Raw genomic sequence first — 18,443 nt, 5'->3', positions numbered from 1 at the left:
TTCAAAAACAACTCCCCATAATGACTTGGTAAAATCCAATTTGCATGCAGGAGTGAAAATCTAAACAATCAATATTGCATGTTTTAATGCATATTATATATCCCTGACATTGTCAAAGCATGTCTCATTAATTTCCGATATATCTTTGTTCAACATACATGATAAGATATAGGTTGACTTTATCACCTTTCGCTCATTCAAACATCATGCTTTGAGTATAAATTAAAGTGTTTTTTGTTATCAATGTTTTATTGTCTGACCTTCTGACAAAACATTCAATCAATGTTAAGCTAGTTTCTTTTCAATTCTAATTAAATCTATGTGAAAGGCATTTTAATACATACAAATTCATCATTTAATAAAAAACACCAAACGTTTTTTAACCAACACTTCCTAGATAAAATATTCTAAAGGCATGCAGCTGCAGGTGGGTAAAAATAGTCAACAATTCATAAACAATTTGATTCATCCTATATTCTTATTCAAATATTCAAAAAAACACAGCAAAAATGAAACGTAATCACCATTTCAATTTAATATATAGTAAGAGTATAGCATTCAGTGAAAAGAACTTACAAAATCTTTAATTCAATCTTCAAGAAACCTTAAACTTTTTTTATCAAATCAATACATAATGTTCTTTCAAATAGATGAAATTTAATTCCCATAATGCAAGATTATATTTTTCCGTGCTTCAGATCTGCACGATATGTACATATAACTCCTCACCACGATAGAAATTCAATATGATTAATACTATCGGCGAGATGACATTGTCAACAAGGTATTTGTCTTATAAACGTCCACTTAACATTTGATAGATGAGCATACAGAACTCTTGAAGGGATTTTTTTTCCGACCTAGATATCAATCTTGACAACTTAGAAATATTGCATTTCTAAATTAATCGCTTCTTTCAAGTGGTACCACATGACGTAAATAATGACAAAGGATTCGCGTCTTGGAATTGAACTGAACACGAGATCTGCATGTCCTCGTCCCCGAGGCAAACAGCTTAACAAACAACCTCCAATGACACCCTTTCCAAGTAAATATAAACTTCTTGATATAATTGGAGAGTGTGCTTGAAACCATGCAAAACTCGAGTGCGACATTTGCCTAACATAAGAGGTTTATATCCACTTCAAACTTAGATAAAACCTTCAAATCAAACAATGTTTAAAACACCACTTATGTTTGTGAAGAGATCCAACGGTTCTTATTATATCATATACACAGCTCTTTGAATGATATTCCCAATCGGCATGGTATTAATTGTATGTTACTTAAAGCATCTGCTCTTCAGATGTAATTTGCTCAGCCCTTTTTCCATCTTAATAAACGCTCAATGAACATAACTCTTCACATCTGAAATACTTATTCGTTAAATTGCAGAGAAAGTGATTTGTAAATACATATGACCCATGTGTATATTGGGATTAACATTTTTCTTTTTTCAGGCGACAAAATCAACTAACATTAGTGACACTTCATACTTGTTTTAAATCAAACCTTTTTGTCAACAAAAAAAACATATACATTTGTACATTAAGGTCTATTTGAACTGTCAAAGAGTACTGTCTATTAAAAAGAGCAGGCCAAAATAAACTGTACTTATTTTCATGACCGCATTTCAAATGGTTTAGCTAAAACTGTATACTGACCCAAATTAGATTTGTCACTTGAAGGCCTTTCAGTATATAGAGCAGTAAATTTCTTTAACCGGCACATGGTGTAAAAGGCCAGTGTTACAAGACATATCTTTTAAAATCGAGGCTTGAATTGGTTTTTTCTAAAACATTTATTTTTTCAGAGATCTAAACGTAATGTCAGACCCACAGTAACCCACTGCTATTATGAGAAATATACACAGTAAAAAGAGAAGTATATTGGAAGATGTAGCCTAAGGTTGAAGTCATAAAACTTAGATCAGTGCTTGGAGCACAAAAATCATGCTCGAAAAACCAAATCCTGTATTTTTGATGGGTTGATTCTCGAGTCCAAGTACAAAAATTGTGCTTGGAAGTTTTATGACCGTAAGGCATTTAAAAAGTTAACTTTCGGCACCTGAGGACATTGAGTGAATAGAAAACATGATAGACCATGATTAACTGAGATTATTCAATAATAAATGGCAACACTTACAATAATCCTGAACATTAAGTCCTAACATAAATGTCTCACAAAAATGGCAGCTAAAGATGTACAACTACAACACTAGGACATGACTTAGCAAAGCCGGCAAAACAAACAGGGCGGTTAAACAAAATCCCATAATGCAAGAGGTAAAACGAGGAGGGTTGCTTATAAATGTATTTTGCACATGGCTACGAATTAATACCTTTTATTTAAATTAATTCAACAGTACAGTGTCATATGGATTACGTAATGTTTAGTCTCACAATTATGATAATTTTGGGGTGAAAAAAATGAAATTCGGATAATGACCCTGCGGGTCGCCCCGGAAGAAATATATATCCCTGGAAGACAAGGAAAGGAAGGGAGTACTTGACAATCTATATTGACACAATGTGATCTCTGTTTTAAAAGATACAAGTACATGTAATTATACTAAAGTACCGTATTATAATCCACTTCAATGTTAGGGAAGTTTTCTCTATTATGTTGTAACACGATGCTGTATTAGGTTTCTACAAATTCGACCCTAATGTCTGGAAAAAATCATCTTTAGGATTTTTTGATAATCACAACAAATTGAAAGTAGAAATTATTGTGTTTTCTCTTGATCTTAGATTTTTTTATTACAAATAGAATATGAAATAAATCCAACACAAGTCCAAGTGACTATGGATGTGAAGCAATTATATGTCTGTATAAAGACCATGGTTGACCATGGTTGACCAAACCATAGTCAAAAGCATTGATAACCATTGTTAACCATGCTTTGACCATGGTCAACCATAGTTGTTCATGGTTTATCCATGGTTAACTGTGGCCAACCATGGTCACATTTCGAAGGGGCACCCACATGAGCAAAACCCTTACTCAACAGACATATATCACAAAGACTTAATTTCTCATGATCAGTAGCAGCATTCGTTTATTGTCACTCAGTGGAGGTCAGGAGGACTTTAAAGATCAAATTTATCAGTCTATGATACATGTAATTGTACTTTTTGACTTTCAGACGTCACGATAAAACTGGAGCACTTGAAAGATCCACAGTAATTTATATACTTGTACTTTTTATTATCTTCTTTAGATATTAACAAAGACACAGCTAAATACCACATGTCAACTTCATTGCCAAGAACTGTAAGACACCCTATAATATCATCAGTCATTTACAGTGCAATCAGTCAGATTATGAATTCGCAGCATCTTACAGTGCAATCAGTCAGATTATGAATTCTCAGCATGTTACAGATGCTGATATTAAGATAATAACTCTAAACAGGGATTATTAGGTTAGGTGGGATTATGTTCTTTATAGGTGCTTAATCTTCATCTCCCACAACACACCCTTCAATTTCCTTTATTTAAAGGGAGTTAACTAGATAAATTATTAGTTATCTGCATGACTAAAAAATGTATTCATGCATGCCTTTTAATTTTAGGATTAAGTCTAAATTTTGACATGTTCTTTGGCTAAAATACTTACCTTAATACTGCTGGATTAAAGAAAATATCTATTTTAAGACAGTTCTTATAGCAGATATCTAGTAAATAACAATTCTGTTACATTTATCAACAAATAGTCCAGATAATAATGTAACTGCCTAAATTGTTTCAATTATACAGGACTAATAAATCTAATAGATCATCACTGATTTTATAAAAAAGAAGATGTGGTAATGATTGCCAATGAGACAACTTAATCCACAAAAGACCAAAATGACACAGAAATTAACAACTTTCCCACTTCACCATGAGAATTTGTCCTTGAATATTTAATTCCACTCTGTGAGGACTCAAGAACTTAACAAAAAAATAAAAACATGGAAATCATATGCATTATATAAATGAAATATAAATAATCGAAGATTATGCAATAAATTATTACAAAACCCAATTCTTTTTTAAAATCTGACTTCGCTTTGTGAATGATTTTCCCTCCAAACACAAAGTTGTCATCAAAATTATGCAAAATCTAATCAAATAATATGACTGCTGGAAAATTTCAGTTTTCCATAAACCAAATGCTTAACTGAGAGCAGATGGAAAGCTGACAGTTAATTTCCTCTTCCTAAGAATAAATGCATACATTACAGGAGAAAAGTCCAAATTTATGATGTATAATCACCAGTTAGTAGGGTTTTTTCAGGGCTGCCACATTTTTTAAAAGACCACCTTTTCACCCATGTATACTAGTATTTAAGTAAACTGATTTATATATAGATAACTGGACTTGTATTTTGTATTTATGTCAGACGCGTGTTTTGTAGTACAACAGTAACTCATCAGTGATGCTCGATGAAAAAAAAAGTACAAAGTTGAAGAGCGTATGACAAAAAATTCCTACAAGTTTTTCCAAATAAATGATCAATTCTAAGGTTCATCTACAGTCTGATGATCTCTATTCAGGGCTTAATTAAAAGGGGGATGGGGGACTCGGATAAAAGGGGGATGGGGGACACAGATAAAAGGGGGATGGGGGACTCAGATTTTGTCTCCAAGTTAACAGTTTATATATTTGAACACTTTATCAACAAGAGACACTCAGGCAAGCCCTCAAACAGACAACAAGGATTTGAATAGAAGCAATAATAATGGCTATCTCTTTAAGACTCCATTATAACATCTGAAACATCATACCCTTTGATCTTGACCTTACTTCAATATTCTATTCACAATTTTATTTGAACAATTTCCTTTAAACTGTCCCATTAAAGACATGTCATCACAAAAGACTCAATTAAACTGTTATTTTTACAGAAATACTATCCTGCTATAAATTTATTTTTTATTTGGTGACGATCAATCCATCTATTATAATTCTTTATAAATTTTCATTTTTTTCCCCTATAAAATCTATTTTTCTACTTTTGTTCTCAGCCTGCTAGCGATTTGACAAATGAAATCAACAATCCCCACGACATTTGTATTGAATTTGACATATCACACTGATCCATTTCAATTCCCCAACAAAAGAAACCAATTCCTTTTTAGAACTAAATAATATTTAAATTTCACCTATGATCTGCTATGAAATTGATATCGTAAAAAAAGGCATTTTTTATAACTGTATTGCATTTCATATTCCGACAGCTGCACGGATAAGCTTTCTTGAAATAAATGTGAATATACAATTTCCTTGCACAAAAAAAGACAAATAACATAAATATTTCATGGCACTAATAATGTCATCCATTTAAAACTGTTAAAAAATACCAAACTCACCTGAATACTGAATTGTTAAAATCTCTCTTTATTTCACACAAACACAAAAATCCAACTGCTTCAAGAATATAATCAAAAACGCTGCTCAAATTATCAAAACACCGAAATCCTCTATCAGTAATTTTTATCTTTTCAATATTTTTTCAAGATCCATAAAACACATGCAGTGCCACAAAAATACAGAAAAAAATATCACATATCAGTAAATGCAATAAACTGTTAAAAAAATCTGCATATTACTGGCACAATAAATCCATGTCTAAAAATTCTGTATTCTCGATAACTGTTCCCTGACATGAAAAGCATGTTAGTTTTGGCACTTAAAACTGATAGGTACCGATAGCATTAGACATGTTCCCTGCTATGTAATATTAGTTCTGATATCACCCCAAGGGGCAAATATCTAAACATTTTATCCGAATGCATCAAAACAGCATGATATAATGGCCCCCATAGCATCATCAATGTGAGAGAACAGTTGCATTGCATTATCATATAGCTCCTAGTCATTCAACACATGCCTTATTGATTTATTTATTAAAGAGCTTGCCATGCTATCAGAGTGGTTTGTAATGCTATAAACGACCCTTCTAAAGTTGGAATTTTAAATCTTCCTGTTTTTTAAAATCATAAATCAACATAATTCACAAATTTGTCATTTAAAATTATAAATGTGCATGTATCGATCTATATGCATTTTGCATTTTTTATATTTTTTGTAAGAATTTATTTTTTTGCAATTGAATTATTACTCAACATATACATGTATACTACATTTGCACTACATTATAGTATATTTTTGCTTGCAGCTTTGTCATTTAAATATGATTTATTATTCCAATTGTCATAATTATCAAACTTGCTGCACTTAAATGTGCATAATTTTGCAATCTTCCAAATATATCCATAAACTGGTCAATGAATCAAATCTTGACTGTTAAATGGACTTTTACTAGAATGTTTCTCAAAACACAAAGCTCCATAAAAAGAGTGATTGCAAGCTTAGTCTAAATTATATACAACAAGAAGCCTCAAAAGTCTACCTTTTTTAATAAGGCTTAATCTATGGAATTATTCACCTAATGCTATGGTCCATTTATGCCAAAGACTAATTGTTAATCCTGTGTAACCAATTACCAAAAGTCCCTACACAAATATTTACACCACACACTAATCTGAATTCTTACATGTGATCTTTGCTGCCAAATAAAACATTTTTATTCCTTTTTTATTACTGGCCTCAAAGAAGATCAGAGGCATAACAATAATACCTTTAATTATTACACCTTCTCCCTCAAGTGATTAACACCAGATCTCTCACACTGAGACAGGTATCTGAGAAACAGTGAAGCAATTCCTTCCCCATGTTTATCAGCCATTACCAATTACTGAAACAACCTCCATACCATAGCAGACCTTATCCAAAACAGATGAGTGACTGTTTGAAGTCTGATTTGATGTAATTGAGTTAGGAAATACAACTCAATTTGAATTAATAGCTAAATTACATTAATGGCTGTCCTAATGAAACGCAAAAATGATGAATATTCCATTTACAAAGAATAACATAAACGGCTGTCATCAGGTTTAGATTACGCCATGTAACATGGATACTCATTTGACATTTTAGAAATGAACAATTTTATTTATGAAATTGACATCCAAGTAGGATGTCAATATACAAAGGTCAATTGTAATGACCTTCAGTGGCATTTAGCTCATGCTAGATTTATACACTCCATCAATCAAATTATCTGTTTATCAAAAATGACTAAAATGCCAACATCCACACTGATTCTAATTGGCATTCAGACATCTGGTTCCTGATATTTAAAAAAGATTGAAGGAGCAAAGTTAAAAGAGTCAGTGAGTCCAAGCCAAGGAACCCAAACACTGTGATGACCTTGAAGAAGCAGGCAAGGTTATTAAGACAGCTCTATACAGATACTTTTGGGTACATTCATAGTTGCTTGAAGATTGACTGAGGTACAAGTTAGACCTCAATCTCAATCAGTACAAAAGTTTCATATAAAATAGCTGATATATTCAAATGCTCATCTTCAAGACTAAATATTGACCTAATCTGAGTAAAGATCTGACCTACTATTAAAAAAAAAAAAAATTAAAAAAAAAATTAAAATGTTTAGGAAAAATATATACAATATGGGATTATTCTCTAAAGACTTGTCAATATTTTACCATATAACAATCTTATTGGTAAATCTATCAAATTAAAACCATTTCAAAACATGACATTTAGGAAAACAATAAAATGCAAAAAGACACCAATAATCGACTAGATTAATTTCTTGACAAGACTTCTCTCTGAAACTTGTTAAAGAGACCAATATCCTGATTTGAAATTAAAAACTGATTGAAATTTCGTAGAAAATTTACGTACTTGTAAAATGCTGATCTTCAGGGAAACAGTTACATAACAATAAATTGATTCTTAGCCTTCACTCCAATCTATCATGAGAAAGGAACTTCAAATATACTTTACAAGGAAGTATCAATTCTATAGGTATAAAAGGAGATGTGGGGTAACAATAGTCTATAATGCAGTCACACAACAAATGAAGTAAAAACCCAGGAAATGGATCAGACATCAACAGTCATCCTTAAACAATAAACAAATGTCTTTATCATATGCAACAGGATTTTAATCCTTTAGAGTCTTTAAGCTAAGTTGTGAATAAATTTGGTTTAAATAAGTAACCAATGATCTGTCATCAAAGTCTAGGTGTTCTCTTTCGATATAAAGTGGAACCTCTCTCTGAAAGTGAACCCATTTGCCTCTGACAATTTCAGAGGGACAATTTTAGACAACTATATTCATAAGTTGTACCAATCTTAGGATTAAACAGAGTTTGGATTTCAGACATGTTTGACTTTTCACTGTACTAATATGTCATACAATTTTTTGTGGCTCAATCCTAAAGCTTTCAAAATCAAAATATTTTCAGAGTAATTGAAATGCTCTGAAATAGGTCTCATTCAAACTTCTTTAAATGACTGAAAATTTTGCCCTGATTTCTGGTATTTAAGAATATTTGCTGCTGAAATATTGTCTGATAATGTTTTAATCCATGCAAAAAATTTAGAGGATTCTAGAGAAAGTCTGAGGCCTGACAACAGTCGATATATCATGGTTTTGTCAGGCTGAATGGCAGTATGTATTGTACAACAGTCAATAGTCTCTTATCAATATGTCCCAGTGTAAATACCTACTATCATTGATTTGTCTATAGACCCTAGGTATGACCCAGTGTAAATACCTACTATCATTGATTTGTCTATAGACCCTAGGTATGACCCAGTGTAAATACCTACTATCATTGATTTGTCTATAGACCCTAGGTATGACCCAGTGTAAATACCTACTATCATTGATTTGTCTATAGATCCTAGGTATGACCCAGTGTAAATACCTACTATCATTGATTTGTCTATAGACCCTAGGTATGACCCAGTGCAAATACCTACTATCCCTGATTTGTCTATAGACCCTAGGTATGTCCCAGTGTAAATACCTACTATCATTGATTTGTCTATAGACCCTAGGTATGACCCAGTGTAAATACCTACTATCACTGATTTGTCTATAGACCCTAGGTATGTCCTAGTGTAAATACCTACTATCATTGATTTGTCTATAGACCCTAGGTATGACCCAGTGTAAATACCTACTATCATTGATTTGTCTATAGACCCTAGGTATGACCCAGTGTAAATACCTACTATCATTGATTTGTCTATAGACCCTAGGTATGACCCAGTGTAAATACCTACTATCACTGATTTGTCTATAGACCCTAGGTATGTCCCAGTGTAAATACCTACTATATCATTGATTTGTCTATAGACCCTAGGTATGACCAAGTGTAAATACCTACTATCACTGATTTGTCTATAGACCCTAGGTATGTCCCAGTGTAAATACCTACTATCATTGATTTGTCTATAGACCCTAGGTATGACCCAGTGTAAATACCTACTATCATTGATTTGTCTATAGACCCTAGGTATGACCCAGTGTAAATACCTACTATCATTGATTTGTCTATAGACCCTAGGTATGACCCAGTGTAAATACCTACTATCATTGATTTGTCTATAGACCCTAGGTATGACCCAGTGTAAATACCTACTATCACTGATTTGTCTATAGACCCTAGGTATGTCCCAGTGTAAATACCTACTATCATTGATTTGTCTATAGACCCTAGGTATGACCCAGTGTAAATACCTACTATCACTGATTTGTCTATAGACCCTAGGTATGTCCCAGTGTAAATACCTACTATCATTGATTTGTCTATAGACCCTAGGTATGACCCAGTGTAAATACCTACTATCATTGATTTGTCTATAGACCCTAGGTATGACCCAGTGTAAATACCTACTATCATTGATTTGTCTATAGACCCTAGGTATGACCCAGTGTAAATACCTACTATCACTGATTTGTCTATAGACCCTAGGTATGTCCCAGTGTAAATACCTACTATATCATTGATTTGTCTATAGACCCTAGGTATGACCAAGTGTAAATACCTACTATCACTGATTTGTCTATAGACCCTAGGTATGTCCCAGTGTAAATACCTACTATCATTGATTTGTCTATAGACCCTAGGTATGACCCAGTGTAAATACCTACTATCATTGATTTGTCTATAGACCCTAGGTATGACCCAGTGTAAATACCTACTATCACTGATTTGTCTATAGACCCTAGGTATGTCCCAGTGTAAATACCTACTATCATTGATTTGTCTATAGACCCTAGGTATGACCCAGTGTAAATACCTACTATCATTGATTTGTCTATAGACCCTAGGTATGACCCAGTGTAAATACCTACTATCATTGATTGGTCTATAGACCCTAGGTGCTACTTCATATATCAAACTTTCATATAATGTGGTGTACTTTATCAATATGTCCCAGTGTAAATACCTACTATCATTGATTTGTCTATAGACCCTAGGTATGTCCCAGTGTAAATACCTACTATCATTGATTTGTCTATAGACCCTAGGTGCTACTTCATATATCAAACTTTCATATAATGTGGTGTACTTAATCAATATGTCCCAGTGTAAATACCTACTATCATTGATTTGTCTATAGACCCTAGGTGCTACTTCATATATCAAACTTTCATATAATGTGGTGTACTTAATCAATATGTCCCAGTGTAAATACCTACTATCATTGATTTGTCTATAGACCCTAGGTATGTCCCAGTGTAAATACCTACTATCATTGATTTGTCTATAGACCCTAGGTGTTACTTCATATATCAAACTTTCATATTATGTGGTGTACTTAATCAATATGTCCCAGTGTAAATACCTACTATCATTGATTTGTCTATAGACCCTAGGTGTTACTTCATATATCAAACTTTCATATTATGTGGTGTACTTAATCAATATGTCCCAGTGTAAATACCTACTATCATTGATTTGTCTATAGACCCTAGGTGTTACTTCATATATCAAACTTTCATATTATGTGGTGTACTTAATCAATATGTCCCAGTGTAAATACCTACTATCATTGATTAGTCTATAGACCCTAGGTGTTACTTCATATATCAAACTTTCATATTATGTGGTGTACTTAATCAATATGTCCCAGTGTAAATACCTACTATCATTGATTAGTCTATAGACCCTAGGTGTTACTTCATATATCAAACTTTTATATTATGTGGTGTACTTAATCAATATGTCCCAGTGTAAATACCTACTATCATTGATTAGTCTATAGACCCTAGGTGTTACTTCATATATCAAACTTTCATATTATGTGGTGTACTTAATCAATATGTCCCAGTGTAAATACCTACTATCATTGATTAGTCTATAGACCCTAGGTGTTACTTCATATATCAAACTTTCATATTATGTGGTGTACTTAATCAATATGTCCCAGTGTAAATACCTACTATCATTGATTTGTCTATAGACCCTAGGTATGACCCAGTATAAATACCTACTATCATTGATTGGTCTATAGACCCTAGGTGCTACTTCATATATCAAACTTTCATATTATGTGGTGTACTTAATCAATATGTCCCAGTGTAAATACCTACTATCATTGATTTGTCTATAGACCCTAGGTATGACCCAGTATAAATACCTACTATCATTGATTGGTCTATAGACCCTAGGTGCTACTTCATATATCAAACTTTCATATTATGTGGTGTACTTAATCAATATGTCCCAGTGTAAATACCTACTATCATTGATTTGTCTATAGACCCTAGGTATGACCCAGTATAAATACCTACTATCATTGATTGGTCTATAGACCCTAGGTGCTACTTCATATATCAAACTTTCATATTATGTGGTGTACTTTATCAATATGTCCCAGTGTAAATATACCTACTATCATTGATTTGTCTATAGACCCTAGGTGCTACTTCATATATCAAACTTTCATATTATGTGGTGTACTTAATCAATATGTCCCAGTGTAAATATACCTACTATCATTGATTTGTCTATAGACCCTAGGTGTTACTTCATATATCAAACTTTCATATTATGTGGTGTACTTAATCAATATGTCCCAGTGTAAATACCTACTATCATTGATTGGTCTATAGACCCTAGGTGCTACTTCATATATCAAACTTTCATATTATGTGGTGTACTTTATCAATATGTCCCAGTGTAAATACCTGCTATCATTGATTTGTCTATAGACCCTAGGTGCTACTTCATATATCAAACTTTTATATTATGTGGTTTTAACTTTTAAACTTATTTCAATCTTTTATTTCATTCATAACCAACCCTGTCATATCAGAGGGCTTGTGACAATTTGTCAAGAATGTTATTTTAAAAGCTTATAGTGCATTTTTTTACCCAACAGAAATCATGAGGTATACGTTAAACACTCAATACATATACAATGTATATATGTATTATTGTAGAACATTTCTTGCTGTAACGAAAAGTTTAATCACAAAAAATTTCTTTTCTCATGACAGCAGATATAAAATTCAACCAAAATTGATCAGTGATATATGATCGAGCCCTGTGTATTCTTTTCTTCCTGTTGCTGAAAATGCCTGGTTCCCAAACTTAACTGGGTCCATCTCAGTACGATAGATTCTATGTTAGCTTAAAATTTTACGTCAATAATTTTTACAAGTTTTCATACTAAAATTCTAAATGGATTGACAGAATAAAATCTTTAGTTTTATACTTTACCAAAAAATTCAATAACCTTTATAAAATTTTAAGTAATTGCATGACTTACCAATATTTTGTTATATAACACACTAAGCAATAGAATTTGTAATTCCCTGGATTGAGTGACTAAATTAAATAGCACAGCTCTAGAAAATTCACATTAAGATAAAGCTGAAAAATTCTCATCAAACCACATTAATAGTAATCTCTCAAGAATTGGATAATGTCTGAATCTGTCTCAATAAATCACCGAACACACAAATCCACTTATAACTTAAAAACCACATCCATATTTCATCCAAACAAAACAAATGATTTTCATTTAGAGAATATTTGGTCAGCTGTACTATATTTAGATATTCCGTGGTCAATAGTCACCTGCTTAAGGTTCAATATCCACACCCGGACAACCACGATTTTTATGAAAAGCTAGTTCCTGTTTTAAATACTATTTACACAAACATCAATATGTGAACTACAAACTACCAGCCTATTCAAATTGGTGACAAATATCTCAATTCACCTGACTGTTTATTAACCAAGTTTAAATGGTTTCCGCCACAGTGAACACACTAAGCACCTCCCCAATGACAGGGAAATTGACTATCTTATTCAGGGTAGAAATAATACTATTATGTGTGACACTCAGCTCAGACCTTTGATCTTTTAAAGGAAAGCAGACACGTAGAATAATCTGTTGAAAAAAACACTTTAAGGCACAGCGACAAATTATTAAAGCAGTGATACTCTAATAATTCTAAGCCATTATTCAAATGCAATTTGACTGCACGACTGTCATATTTTTCACTCCAGGCGAATTTCAATATGAAATGATTCTCAGTAGTTGATGTAGTCACAAAAGTTAAAGAATGCAGCTGAGAGAAAACATTAAAAAGAAAATCTCCCCGCTCCGAAATCGTTGAATACTGAATAACACTGATCATACAGCTCAATGCATCTCAACATTGTATACCATGTATAGAAGAGTTTGATGAAGTCATTCTTGAAAAGAATACCTGTTTTCAAGTCAAATTTCTTGCACAACAGCAATCTTAATGATAAATATGATGAATCTTGGCCTGATCACATGATCACAATATAAACAGATTTTTTGAATCTCGGTAAACATCTGATTTCTGTAACAAATCAATTTCAATATATCAGACATTATCGTGAAAGGCTTAGTATCGTACTCCTGAGGATTTAGTGCAGCTTAACGGAAATAACAAAATTTATTTGACACAAAGCCACAATTAAGTCGCCTGCTCAATTAAGCAATCTCCCATGATTACATACTAAAAATCCCTACAAAGCCAACGAAAATCATGGATGGTTTAATTTAATTCCTGCCGTCTCGTTTGAATATGGAACTGACAAAAGCTGAGAATTTATATCACCGCCACAAAAAATATAATTCTAAATGACAAAATGAAATAATTGAAAAAGCATTTTCCACTTTTTTCGAGGGAATAATTCAAACGCCCCAACACAGCTGTGACTAAATTATGGTAATTAAGGGTAGTCAAGCAAATTATTTTCAAGTAGTACAAAAAAATAAAACCTTGGCATTCAAAATTGGATTTTTAACACAATAAACTAGAGAATATTTAAAAAATCTTGTCATGTTCAAATGAAGGACCAATGAAAGCTCTTTAATATTAGGAATCAATGACATATGCTGATAAGAAGTGGAAGATAAATCCCACTTATTACTTGATTGTAATATAAACATACCCTCCTAACACTTCCATCAGGTATTAGAATTTAATCCCGAGGTAATCATGGTTCAAAATACTCTTCAACAAAAGGCTGATTCTAAGAACATGACATGATGTTGACTAAATGATAACATAGCACCTTGTGACTGGAATGATTTTTTTAATTTTTTTTATTTCCCACTGAAATTTTTTCTATACATTTTTTGTTGTAACTACTGTCAGCAGCTGAAAAAATTTCATCACACGTTTTCTTTAAAACTTTATGATAATCATATGTTATTTCCAGCATCATCTTAAGTGCCCCCCCCCCCAAACAAATTTTGAGGGGCTTTTTTTGTGAACAATTTTTTTGTGGACTGCTGTCATTTGGGTATGTTGCATCATCTGTCTTTCTTTACTTCAAAGTTTCCACCTAATTCAGCCCCTCCCCCACTCCCTTAATACCTCTTACTTTTAAACCATCTTTAAAGAACACAAATGTTCTCATACACATCTGTATCGTGACCAGACCTTGTCAATGTAGGAGTAAGAAACTTGTGTAATACCAAACACAATGCACGTCAATGACATAATGTGCATACTAGAAAAAAGCAGAAATGAAGTAATGTGCATACTCGTTACATCTTTGATTTGACAGTTATTGTTTACCAACATAGAATACCTCTAACCACAATACAATAAAGTTATACCTACCTAACCAAGTAGATTAATTAACTATTTATCTAAACATATGTTTTTGTTGACAATAATTTGGTGTGCACTGTATGATCCAAATAATCGAAATTCACAAATCGTGTGAGGGATTTATGTAAAACAGATGAAATATTATTATGTTTGCATCTTCCTAAAAATTGTTGAACAACTGGAGATAAGAGGTATAAAGCAAAATTAATCTTGAAGATTAAAACTGAAATCATTTCTAAGAAATCATAAGTCCTTATATCTTACTTAACAGCTTTGACAATCTCAATTATCTGATATAATATTACAAAAATACAAAGTGACATCTTTAAAAATTCTCATGGGTTTCACCATGTACCTGTAAATTTCAAAGAACTGAACGTTTTGAATAATTTCTACAATCAATATTTTTCAATTTCAAGTCATGCACAAAAACCTTGCTACTGCAAGCATGCACGCAGTTGCTAAACAAAAACACTTGCATGCTCCAATATCATAATATCCTTGCAGAATTTTTCATTTGATCGGTTGAGGTCAAATATACATTGATGGACAGTTGTTTTCTAGCTGATCTGGATCTGTTTGTTTAAAAGGTTTTGATTTTTTCAAATTTTATGGCCCCCCTTTTTCTATATTTACCTTGGATTATATATTCTTTCATCAAAAAGAATTAACATTACTGGGAATTTTTCAAATTGTAAAACATTATATTGTTATTGATTTTTTCCCAAGAAACAGATCAATGTAATTTTGACATGTAATTTGACAGTAATTTTTTCTCATATCCTGATTTCAGCTATTTCACTCTAATAACTTGTGCATGGGTCCTTTGAAAGGCATTCATTTGTCAAGGAAGAAAACTGTGCTGTAATTGGTTGCTAGGCAACAAACAAAAATTAAATGGAAGTAGTTTCCTGATCGTTAGCTGTAACATTACAGAGATTTCAAATTTATTAAAAACGGCACAAAGCCGACTTTGATCCATAAAATTGAATTTACAAGCCGTCTAAGAGAGAAACTTAGTAGAATACAATCGGCAATCATATTCTCTTCAATTAACACTGGTGTTAAGACTGATTGCATTGTAATCTACCTATCAAATTAAATTCTCACAAAAGGCCAGAAACTAATTGATACAAAATAGCATGCTGCTAAAAATAAGAAGTCAGTTCAACTTTCTTTTTTTCCAATTAGCGCGGAGAATAAGATGATTTTCTAGAGAAATGAATTATGATTGTAAAACAGAGATTGAAAATTATTCCTTTTACAGATTTATAACAATTGTAGACTGCATGCATACCATTATCAAAAACGAAAAAGAGTTTATGGACGTCTTTCATGGCACCCTATTTTTTAAATCAAATTTTGCCAAGAAAGAACATATAGCGATAAAGTATGGGCCCAAAACTAGACCATGTTTGGAGTGGAACAGGTAAAATTTAGTCTGCATTAACCATAAATGTCTCACACCAAAGAGGGGGTGGGCTTAGCATCCTTGGGTCCCCCTAACCCCTAAAGACAAAGTGGGAAGTCCAGAGACAGGTCTTCACAGGAAAATTTACATATTCCGCGTTAACACCTGGGATGTCCTCGGCTAAAAGCTGACCAACCTCAAACTAACACCACATCTATAACCTTAAGATTCTGACCCTTTAGAAAAGACATTAATACCACATTCTTTAAACAAGTAATTAGAAGACCCTCATGTAAATTGAATCAAAACATTTTTTATTCATTCTAAACATCACCCAATAAGAAAATGTGACACTTTAAATCCTTTACTTCCATTAAAATCCTTCTGACTATAATTATATACTTATCTGATACCCAATAATGGTTATTCTATTCTATTGTAACAATGCACTTCAAACCATAAAAGAGACTCAACACCAATTGTACAAATTTACACAAACTTCATTACTGGGTTGAGATATACAACCCATGTTTTAAATTTACAATTCTAATGGGCACCAGATTACAGGGAACAAGCTTGACCTCATCGACCTCCACTAAATATAGGTTAAACAGTGTACAATATGTTAAATTACAGCTTTGTAATTCAGATTTCTCAATGCAGAATAATTGTCCTGACAAGAAGAACTGTCTCCTATAATTACTTCCCCTTAATTCGATGTTCTATACGTCTTTATTAACTATAGGATGGCGTAGACTGTAATTTTCTGCCACAGTAAACACGTTATTTATGGTAGGTCTCTCTACCATATACTAAAGTAAATAAACCAAGTTCTCTAAGGTCTTTGTAAATAGTAAGAAAAAGATAATATCCTCTCAATTACAAAACAGCAACACGCAGCGCTGCTCAGCACTTTTATCATAAGTCTATATAAATTATTGTTTCTAGGTCATATATAGGTTTGAGGTGAAGAATCCTTTGTTGGGTTACAACAAATCTTTTCACAATTTAGAGTTTTCTAAAACAATTAAAACATAGATATTGCATAAATACAATGTATATTTTTATTTTGAAACTACATAAACAAAAAAACAATCAATTTCATTTTTAACCTACTTAAAAAAAAACAATATTTGTTTTTCTCAAAATGACAAGGGAATTATTTCAATTCAAATAGAGAATTTGTTATGGTTCTTTTGAACACTAGCTTTTATTACAAACAAAATCTTATTTTCAATTATTATAAGAATGAACACTCTCATATGTCACTGAACAGCCTTTGGATGGTCTTGAATAATGTTTGCTCAGAAAGCAAAAATGTCAACTACTTTAATTAACAAAAAGCCGAAAAAAACTATTAAATAATCAGTGGCAACAATATTTCACATCTTATTTTTCAAATCCCAATTCATTTGATAGATGCTTTTCTTGAGAATTTTTATTATTGAAATATATTGAGGATTTCTCACTTATCCGACATGTTTTATTCGTCTTTGCCTATAAAATCTTTTGATTCCTGCTAAAACTAAATTGTACAAACAATGAACTTGTCACCATTAATATATAACTAGAAGATGCATTCAGCCTTAAAACGTGTCAACTTAGTTAGATTACGCTCGCACCGCGTACACTCCGAACGATTCAGAGTGACGAGAGCTATCATCGTTTAACCCATTACTTCTCCGGCTAGGCATAAATCTACTGCAGCACATTGGAGCCTTATTGCTTTCTTCTCATGAAAATGTCATCCTCCGGGAAATAAAAGCCGAAAGTAAATCAAATTAACTGAAAATTCTATTTTTTTACACTGAAGCTTAAATATTTTAAGCCGATTGCTAACGGTTTCTTCCTCATGTCTAAATTAGATCTCAATTTCTCCAGTGCTAATCGAATTTTCTATGAAAACGATTCACACTACAATTGTTTGTCTCTTAACGTTTGACGCTGCGTTGACGCTGCGGCTTTCTAATCACAAATGATCAGAAAACATTATGGGTTTACAGGTCCCTAGGGTGACATACTGCAACAATATTCCCTCTTTCTATA

General features: G+C 32.4%; 1 protein-coding gene across 6 annotated transcripts in view; it reads right to left on the bottom strand.

Moving 5' to 3' along the window:
* LOC134681450 (autism susceptibility gene 2 protein-like) overlaps positions 1-18,443 on the bottom strand; it is a 138,588-nt gene that overhangs the window by 28,994 nt on the left and 91,151 nt on the right. The window contains exon 1 of one of the 6 annotated variants that reach the window (XM_063541088.1): positions 2,146-2,251. The exons of the other annotated variants lie outside the window; for them this stretch is intronic. Within the exon in view, the coding sequence (XP_063397158.1) occupies positions 2,146-2,160 (15 nt within the window). The 5' untranslated portion in view covers positions 2,161-2,251. Of the gene's footprint in view, positions 1-2,145; positions 2,252-18,443 lie in introns of those variants that run through there. 6 annotated transcript variants of the gene reach the window in all.

The sequence above is a fragment of the Mytilus trossulus genome, chromosome 8 (genome assembly GCF_036588685.1).
Source record: "Mytilus trossulus isolate FHL-02 chromosome 8, PNRI_Mtr1.1.1.hap1, whole genome shotgun sequence".
Taxonomy (NCBI): domain Eukaryota; kingdom Metazoa; phylum Mollusca; class Bivalvia; order Mytilida; family Mytilidae; genus Mytilus; species Mytilus trossulus.
This window is presented reverse-complemented; position numbering and strand designations above follow the sequence as displayed.